Genomic DNA, 10,127 nt, shown 5'->3' with positions numbered 1-10,127 from the left:
ATTTCAGAAAATTAGGTATGTTAACTGTGTAAAATTTAAAAAGTGCCTGAGGGAATTTAATTCATAAGTGAGGTTGACTATTTAGAATTTAATCTTTTAAACTTTTCAGTTACTTGAGTATAATCAAAGAAAACAGTGATTGTGAATTCTTATTTTTATATAAAATATTAGATTTATAACAAGATTCCTAAATTGAACTTAAAGGCTTAGGGAACACTAGGCTTTTAAATATATAATTTCAATATATTTAATAAAAATCTAATTGTTTATATAGTCCTTTCAACGAGGTTCCGTCAGACATTTAAGAGCTCAAATGACATTAGTAAGCATTCAGTAAGTGGTAGTTGTAATGAACAGTACGCCTTGCTTGCCTTTTTGTTCCTTTGAATCCCTGCAATGAAACCTTTATGACTGTATATCTATTTCTTGAGACCCTGAGGGTCCTGATTAGCTGAAGGCAAGGATTATTCCAAAAACAAAACAACGTTTTTTTTTTTTGAGTCAATAATTTTATTACTATCATTTTTCACACCGAGGAGACTTAGTTACATAAAGTGATATTCTATGAGTTGATACCAGTAGTAGAAGCACAAAGGTGTGGAAAGTGTAACAGGAACACAGTGAAGAAACAAACGCCCTTTATCAAGTGAAGTTCATGTGACAGAAACACATTTTACTGCAGACAGCCTATGTACAAATAAGTATAGCTTTCGGTCTATGTATAGACATATTCACAGAGAATAAACTGACACAAACTCTCCATGTATCTGTCATCCAGTGAAAACTGCATGTAATAAACAAAACACACTGAAAATGACAAAAAAAAATTTGGAAGTGCATCAGCTGGATTCTTGTTAGGGGTTAAAATGCTTCTTTAAAATGGAGGCAAACAGAGAAAGCGTGAGACGACATCTATCCCTAAAAAGATCCTTTACAAAAATGGCATTCTGAGATTTTTAATGTAACCTGTCCAAAAAAGAGTTTATGTGTTCTAGGGCAAATGGCTATGTTGGGGTCAGCGTCGGCCACATTTTCTGTTTTACCAATATGCAAAGAACAAATGTATAATTTATCTTTCCTCTAGGGCTAACAGCAACTGCATTAAATATCCAGGAAGGTAGCTTTGGCTACTCCCATTTTTGATGGCTCTTTGAGACTGCGGATTGCTTGGAGATAGAAGTTCTTGCTTCTGGAGCTCTCTCAGACTCGAGCAGAAGAAACATCTGGGCTAGATGCAGGGCACAAATACGGCCTTTGTGTGCAGGGTTCAACAGGGCTACATGTCAACAGAGGCTCCCTCTTCCGGGTGGAGAGTCTCTGCCCTTTGGAGAAACTGTTCAGACCACAAAAGAGTCCCCAACAAGAAGATCACTGGCTCTGGGACTAGATCCTCTCCCTTAGGGCAAATGGCCATTTAAGCATCAAATTGTCAGGGTCATTCAATTTAATATACGTGTTTACTCTATATTGATAATTTAGGCACCCAGTTGTGGTGAATATTTCTAGGCTATTAAATGCTTTTTGGTCATTTTTTTAACTTTCCCTCAAATTACACAGAAAGTTGTGATCAAGTGAAATATTAAAGTTTTTAGTTGTGGGGACCTCTGTGTGTATAGGTAAGTAGTCTACCATACTGGTCAGAATTTGTGTATTTTAGCAGAAAGGGAATGCATTATGAAGTCTGTTATTTTCTATGTCCTCCCAAGGAAGGCTGATAATGTCGGCATAGGAAATTATCGACAAATTGTATATCTATATTTGCCATTTTTATAAGGGAACTTCTTAGGCCCATCCTACATTTATATAAAAACTCAAACAAACCTTAAATTTCCCAGGTATGTATTTGCCTCATTATCCATTTCACTCACCATATGGGTGAACCTTGCTTTACATAACAAATGGATTCCTGAAAAATACTAAATCTATAATTTAGAAAGAGAAATACTTGCAATATAGTATCAGAACTTGCTATTTCAAGGAACCGTGTCACAAGCTACTTTGAAGATGAAGAATGCTTTTGTGAAATGAACAATTTCTTTCATTTTCAGAGTTTTATTAAAGTACACATCTAAAATTTATCAGTAGGTTAGGATTGTCTAGAACAATAATTGTATGCAATAAAAAATGGAACAGATAAACTCCATTTTACAACAAACAATACAAAACAGGAATGACTCATGACTGCTTATTGATTGACTATATTCAGAAGCCCTGAATATATGTATTATTGGTATTTTATGGCTTTAATTAAGACAATTGTCTCTTGTGAAGTACTATAAAGTGCAATATTAAAAAATTAAAAACCCAAAAGGCATCCATTGTCCTTCAGTTTTATCCTGATGAGAATTGGAGATTCATTTAATTAAATGGCAAGGAATTATCTATCCTTACTGCATGCATGTAATTTGATCCTTAAAATTATTTAATTCAGGGATTCATTCCTGTGTGTGTGTGTGTGTGTGTGTGTGTGTGTGTGTGTGTGACATGATTTAAAACATTAGTATTCTCTTTCGGTGAGTTGACTGTTTTAAGAACTATCAGTCCCAAGGCTTTCGTTACTTACGGATCCATTACAAAGGAACATGCAGCTCAGTATGTGAGAATGCAGGAGAGAATTCCCATCCTTTTGGTGAACTGTAGCTTGGTTTCCTGGGCCAGGACCCAATCTACAACCACACAATTCCTATTCAACCTAGCAATTCCTATCCAACCATTTCTCCTATTTCCTATTGGAGTGAACATAACGAATTCCTTTTGGTAAATCAAAGCAGGTAGAGCATTTGAATGATTTCCAGTGGTGTCTCCCCCACTTACAGTTCTTTGTGAGTGTCGAATTATGACCTTAAAAATGAAGCTCATGAGCTTGCCCTCCCTCCCCGGGCCTCATGCTCATGCTGCATCCCGTGTTCATACTTTTCTCCACTGTTAGTTCTGTTGTATCAAGGCCCTGCTGGTGCTCAGAAGGTATTTCTGTGACTGTACTGTCTTAGGGTTGTGAATTCTGTTCGCACTGTAGTAGCAATCAGGAGGGATTTTTTTCCCCTAAGAAATCGCCAACTGCATGAAACAGAAATTGTTGGGGGCAGGGGCCCAGCATTTTTGAATATTCACATTAATGAGGAGGTGCAGAAAATGCTCATTGGACTTGCCAAGTGCAAGCAAACCGGGGATTGGTGGGAAGAATCTCGATGGGGAGTGAGCGCTGAGTCCAACCTGGACTTGAAAACTGGAAATGGCATTAGAAATAATCAGACTGAGACTCAAAAAGGCCAAGTGGAGACTCAAAAAGGCCTCAGAGTAGGAAAAATGGCTAACCAAATGCACTGGGGCAGGCTGAGAAATGCACCAGCTTCACCTCCGTGTCTTGGAGAAGAGATAGCAAAGTGACAGGGAACAGAAGATGGATGTGAATTAGCAATGAAATGTGACTTTCTAAAAGTAAGAGCAACAGAGGGGTGCATAATAAGCATTAGGTTTGTGACGGTAAGTCAGCCTTGTCGAGAACCGACTTGTGTCATGATTAGTCATAAGGTTCTATAATCTAGGAGCAACCGAAAGCATTTAAAAAGGGTGAGTAGAGAAGAACTATAAAAATCAAGAGGGTGAGGAAAAAAGGACTCTGAAATAAAACTCTAAAGACACTTTTGATGAAAACAGAGAAAGGGTCACATAGTGGCGGCTCCCAAGTGTGTCAGGGGTACCTGGTGAAAAGCGTCCAGACTCAATTCTTTTCTGCCCCCCAAAAAGACAGAGGTGGAGTCATCAACTGTTGGGCTCGGGTTAACCTTCTGGTTGTTAATGTTAATAGTTGATGAAACCTGGTTCCGCCAGGAACCCCTACGCCAGGACCCGTCTCCTGCGAAAGAACTGTCCTTTTGATGAGGGTGATAGGTTGGATGAACGGTCTTAACAGAATTAAACCTTTGGCAAACTCAAGGCAGATTCCATGGCACTCTTCCAGACAGGTAGTTATCTGTTGTTTTGTTGTTGTTGTTTTGTTTTCAATTCTTTAAGGTCTTCCAGTCTGTCAATCAATCATTTAGTGAAAGTGCTCTGGCTTAATTTAGTGTTCTATGCAGTTTCCCTTGTACATTAATTTGAACAGAGATGTCTCTCCAGCTGTAATTACAGGGTCATTTTTGTCTCTAAAAAAACTGGCTGACTTGTGGATTCACTTTATTATTTTTAGCTCTCTCTTGCTGTTTTTAAAGGACACTTTGACCAGTCAGACGAAAGACCACTGTGGAATTCAGGTGGTTCTGAGCAAGGCTGGCACCCCGGGGGGTGCGGAAAGCGTGGAAAATGGCAGCACAGACATTGTTTGGAGGGAGGCGTCTGGGTGGAAAGATGCGTTACTTCCATACCAAACACAAGTGCACCCCTGCTTTCTACAGATGCTTGAATTCTCCCGGCGATCACATGCCATAACCTGTGCAGTTTCAAAGCTCCCACTGAAGTGAAAAAAACAAAAACAAAACCCCAAAAACCCAAACATTGCAATGTTGTAATGATAAGTAATAGAGTGGTGCGCATGTCCTTTATTGCTTTTCTTGTTTGTTACATAGTTTAAAGACTGTGAAATTAAAGACACACAAAGAGACAGAAGCAACGAGCTAAGCTGAAATAGTGGGGCAGGGGCATATGACCTTTCTGTCCCAAGGCCTTCTAGAGACGGGAAGATACTTTTATCTTCGGCAAGCACGTTCTTATAATTGGTTGAAAAAGCCTGAAATTTGTAATTATTTTAAACTACATGGGGATATATATCAGTGTGACACTTGTTTTCTTGGCAATCGCTGTAAAAGTAAATACATTTTTCCTTTCTTCCTTTTCCTTATGCTTCATTTTCCCCTCAACTAATTCTCTTTTAATGGCAAAGCCCTTACTTACTAATTAAAGACAATATTGCTGAGGGAGGTTTAGGAGTTGAAGATGTGTCTTTTTAAAAATATTAAGCCACGTGGTTATGTGAGATCTGGCTTAGCAAGAATGAGCATTAGCTTCTATATCAAGCCTTCAGGAGACTGCTGATTTCCCCAGAAATCACCCTGAGGACAGTTTCCCTTTATTTTTTCTGGAATAGAGCTGCCACTTCTAATATGGCCACTTAATCAGTGGAGTAACAATCTGTCCAGGTGGAAGGAAGCACGACATCCTCGTAATCTTGTGTGTGTGTGTGTGTGTGTGTGTGTGTGTGTGTGTGTGTGTGTGTGTGTGTGTGTTGGCAGGTGCAGGGAAGAAAGCATACTGATGTTTCCCAAAATGCTTGTATTCAGATAGGTCATCAGACTCCTGTCACATATTCTAACCCAGCAATCTCAGCCGAGCACTGAGCAGAAGTCCCCTCTTCTTCAACTGAGTCTCTGGCCAGCATCTCTAGCTGTTGTCATTTCCTTGGTCAGCTTTCTGTTAAGGTGGTCTGGGGCGGGGGGAGCTTCCCTTTACGGCTCATCGCCCATCTCCCTGTTACGGAGGAGTTGAAGAGCTGTGAGCGTTGGTGGGGGGTTTGCCAACTTTCTCCCTGCCCAGGAAGGGATGTACATTAATATTATCAACTGTCTCATCAGTGAGGCAGCTGTGTTTTGCTGAAAGGCCTCCAAACCACCTGATTCATGTCTTTCCTAGAAAATAAATTATAATGGCCCCTGTCAGGTGGCACCTGTTAGAAGCCTTACAAAGCATTTTCCCTGACTATGAATCAGTGTGTGCCTCTTTTTATAATCTTCTGGGCAAGGCTTTAGGATATTCTGCCACAACTGCCAAATTGATAAACAGCCCTACACCTTGGTCTGTGCACATGTACTGTGGCTTCCTGATCGGTCACTGCTGGCCTCAGCTTAGGTCCTGGGAGAACGCATAGGTACCATCCATCTCATCTCCAGCTTCAATGCTTCAGGGACTAGTTGGGTTCAGAAGGCAGCTGGACCCAGCACAGGCATTTCCTGATGCAATTTAGAAGGTTCCGTTTGGGCATTCCTGGTTTGAGCCAGGTTGCTCTCCTGTGCGGAGGCTGCCTAGGGTGACGGGAGGTGACGGCAAGCAAGACCTGCTTGGTTTGCCATGGCTGACTGGAACCCTCTGGGCACGGCTTGTTTGTTTAGATTGAGAAGCAAGAAGGTGGTTCTAGAATTTTTGATATTTATACACCCTGCTACAAGAAAGCAAAGAATATCTGTGGTCTAAGCTTTTCTGTTGGTATTCTTTGCCTGTACGTCAGCACTGGGGCTATGGCTGGCCATTTCCATAGGCTGTAACTCCCCTCTTGGTGTGGGAAAGTGTATAGGATGGGGGCCTACTGTGTAGGTTTGTATGTACATGTGCCCAGAACAAACCTTATGAGGTCAGGAAGAGATGTTCCCTTGGGCTGGTGGTGTGGGTGACTTTTCTTTTCCTTCATTATGACAGACTTGATGTGCCCTGCTTTTGAATCCTGAAGGTGACAGGTCAAAGGGTGATGATGTAAGCGGGTGTACATACAGATCTGCTATAAGGATATATTTATGTATGTATATACACAGGCATGCAGGGAAAGGGCTAGAGATGACCTGCTCAGGAAAGTTCTTTCTTACAATTGTTACTGATTTGAATGCTTTTCAAGATCCACTGTTGCATTCTCTACACTGCTCTCTGGACTTGGCCTAGCCCAACACATGACCTCACAGACACATCCTGAGGACAGCAGTGGCAGGGGAAGGGGCCTGCATACCAGCCAGCCAGGGAACACAGCTGTTGTACATCATGCTCACTGCTCCTCACAGGGGCGGGAATGGGCTCCTAAATCCTGTCTCCTCAAGTGCAACTCTTCATTAACAAGCACAGCATTTCGTGTGATGTGGAGCTCCTAAGGCAAGTAAAATGCTCCGTGGCCGCTCCGTACAGGCTGGGTCCTCACCTTAAGTAAGCTGGGAACGACTGGGAAGGAGTGCGGGGGCGGGCAAGTATCAGCAAGTGCTGGGACAAGAACAGGGCTACAGTGGGCGTTCCTCATCCTTTTTTGGTTTCACGTAGTTTATCTGCAGCTGCGTTAAAGTCACCTGTTCAAACCTTCCTTCAAGTAACAGACCAGCCAATAACACATACTCACACAGTAACCCAGTTTGCGCCCCTTTGAGTAAAGCGCGGGGAAAACGACCCGAGGTTTTGACCAAAAGTTCACTTACCCATTCTCTTTCCCTCTAAGGAAGTAGCACAGATTCTTGCCTCAATACAACACCCTGCCCTTGATGAAGATGCGCGCTTTTCTCACACAAGTGACCACCCGACTTCGCAAAGCGGGAGAGACTCGAAGGCCCGCCTCCTGCGGGGCGGCCATCTTGCTTTCTTGCTCTCCCAGGGAGCCTCCACTCAGAAGCGCCTTCCGCTGGCGGGTGATGCGCACTTCCTGGTACTGCCACGCTCTGTGGACGGAGCTGGGGTTTTCTGGAAGGAGCCCTGGGCTTGATCTGGGGCTGTCAGGTCTCCCTTCCTCTCTATTTAATTGTGAGTTGTGCCTCCTGTCTCCCCACGTTAGGAGGTACGTGCCCACAACCCAATCACAGGAGGCATCAGGGATACAATAGACTGGAGACATCTCGTATAGTTCCCCATAGGTGGCGTGTGCTGCCTTAGATGGAAGATGGGTGCAGAATAATGGGCCATCCTCTGTTTACTTTTGCAACTGACTGGAAGGAAAGTGTGACTTGGGCGAATGAAAAACTATTTTTTTCCCATCAATTTAGTTTGTCTTTTCCACCCCCCCACCCCCCATGGTTTTATTTTCTATGGACATAGACCTGAGAAATCATACAAGGTGTCAAGCAGAATTTGGGGGAATGAATGAAATGAAAATGTCACATGAATGCGGAGCAAAATCAGGAGGTCAAAACCTTGGAGTTACTGGCTTGGGGCCAGCGTGAGGAAGTCTTCAGTGGACTCAACGCTCGAAAGAGTCCCACATGGGGTCCTGATGGAAGGAGAGACACAGATTTTGCACAGGCTTTAACCAAATCCTGGTCCTGGTACCACCTGCGGAGGACTCAAAAACCTTCCCGGGTGCGCTGAGTGTAGAAATGCCTTTCCAAACATCTCTAAGCTGCCTCAATCCAAGCAGTATTGATCAGAATCAGTTTAGTTCTATTGGTGGAATAATGATTTCTATAGGCACTGAAGCCCTTTATGAACCACATTGGAAGATGCTTTAAAGAACTACGCCCTTATATTCCCATTAGGTGGCAAGTTCCACTGAGCCCCTCTACTGGATGATATTTCTTATTATAGATTGCAGGCTCTCTTGGCAGGCATTTTGATTATATGTGAGCCCTTAGCATCAAAATACGCCTAAATGACAATCACAGCTAGACTTGCCCCCCTTTTTTGGGATGATAATGGGACATGCATTAGAACAATATAGGTTCAGTTTCTATAGTCTTGTTGTCCTAGAAGAGCACTAATTTGGTTTGCAGTTATATTTTCTACTTGCATGCTGGGGCAATATATAAAAAAATCCAAAAAATTCCAACCCTGGTCACCTCTCCCCTGTCCCCCAAAGCAATATCCACCCAGTCTGGGTTTTACCTCTGTCTGTCCCACATAACCCCATGGGGTTTGGTCAGTGTGCCCCAGTGGGGGTGGGCAGATAGTCTTCACTGTTTGGCTGGTGGGAATGTTTTGGAGGTCTCAGCTTAGGGTCCCTACAGACCCTCTCCACCAAGCCCTCCCTCCTGCAACATATTTCTCTAAAATGCCCACCTTACCAGGCAGGATCCCAATAAGTCCAAGGTAGGCTGAAGGTCACAGCAATGATTCTATTAGTTTACCTCTTGCACTTAAGAGGTAAAGCTCAGACCGAAGGTTGATGCCCCTCTTCAAATAGGTGCTATAAATATACTAGAGCTATCCCTGAAAAGATGCATTTGTATTTATATATATATATATATATATGTGTGTGTGTGTGTGTGTGTGTGTGTGTGATGATTTTATATATATATATATATATATATAAAATTTTTCTTTGTGTTTGTATACAGGTATGTATTACTCTATAGGTATGAAAGGAGAGGTATAATACAGGAACAGGCAGGGGTGTGTTCATGTGCATCTATTTATAATTTGTATATTTTGTATGTATACATAGAGAGAGCCTCTGTCATTGTTTGCATCATTACAATGAATGTACCTCCGACCAGCGAGGAGTACCTGTCAGTGGTGAATGGAGAGAAGCCCCAAATGGACGGTTCTTGCATGGTCTCTTGCATGAAGTGGTTTCAGTAGGCAAGGTTGGCAGCAGCTTGTGAAATGAGTGGGCCCAGTGTAAATCCATCCATCCTCAAATCCGCCAAGGAGGGACACTTGGAAATGCCCACGGCTGTGTGCTAGCTGCCTCTTCTGGAGCGGTCAAGGAGCCTAGAACCCAGGGCGGGGAGGGACCATCCATGCTGTTAGTTCAAGCTATGGCTTTTCCTACTAGATGGAGACAGGGCACACAAGAATCCTGTCTTCTAGGAGGACACTGACCACCAGGAACACAAAGTAGAGGCCGAACATGATGAAGCCCAGCACTTTGTTCATCCGCCATTTGCAGAGTGCAATAGAGAGAATGACGAAGAGCAGCATGATGAACAGGAGGACGATGGCACAGAAAAGGCCGTTGCTGCTGACAGCCACTGGTTGGAACCTGTGAATGATGGTGTACAGGAGCCAGGGCAGTGGGAGCCTGTGAGGGATAGATGGGGGGGGGGGGCAGTCAGACATGCTGAAGAAGGCTTATGGTATAACCTCAGCTTCTTGGAATCTATAATCTGAGGAGGGTGTCTGGTTGGGTTCACTAGGACTTGTGTGAGGTCGGCCCAGGAAATCACATACGGAAGTCAGGTGAACTTCAAAAACCTTTATCTATTTCCCGACTGAATTAAGGAGAAGAGAGAATTTGTTCTATGGTTGAGTAAGATCAAAGCTGTGACCACTGCAGGTGATTTTATTTATTTTTAAATTTTTAATTTTTAAAATTTATTTGAAGTTTGATTTATTTTAGAGAGACAGCGAGTGGGGGGGGCGGTGGGGCAGAGGGAGAGGGAGAGAGAGAGTCTTAAGCAGACTATGCATTGAGCGATGAGCCTTCCATGGGGCTTGGTCTCATGACTCTGAGATCA

At 43.0% G+C, this 10,127-nt stretch overlaps 1 protein-coding gene across 3 annotated transcripts in view; it reads right to left on the bottom strand.

The window, feature by feature from the left end:
• Positions 1–486: 486 nt before the first annotated feature.
• SLC24A2 (solute carrier family 24 member 2) overlaps positions 487–10,127 on the bottom strand; it is a 244,530-nt gene continuing 234,889 nt past the window's right edge. For all 3 annotated transcript variants that reach the window (XM_027616211.2, XM_027616212.2, XM_027616210.2), the window contains one exon: positions 487–9,691. In XM_027616211.2, coding sequence (XP_027472012.1) covers positions 9,442–9,691 — 250 coding nt within the window. In that variant the 3' untranslated portion in view covers positions 487–9,441. The remainder of the gene's footprint in view (positions 9,692–10,127) is intronic.

The sequence above is a fragment of the Zalophus californianus genome, chromosome 13, assembly GCF_009762305.2.
Source record: "Zalophus californianus isolate mZalCal1 chromosome 13, mZalCal1.pri.v2, whole genome shotgun sequence".
Lineage (NCBI taxonomy): Eukaryota > Metazoa > Chordata > Mammalia > Carnivora > Otariidae > Zalophus > Zalophus californianus.
Note: the sequence above shows the minus strand (reverse complement) of the source record. Positions and strands in the feature narration are given on the sequence as shown.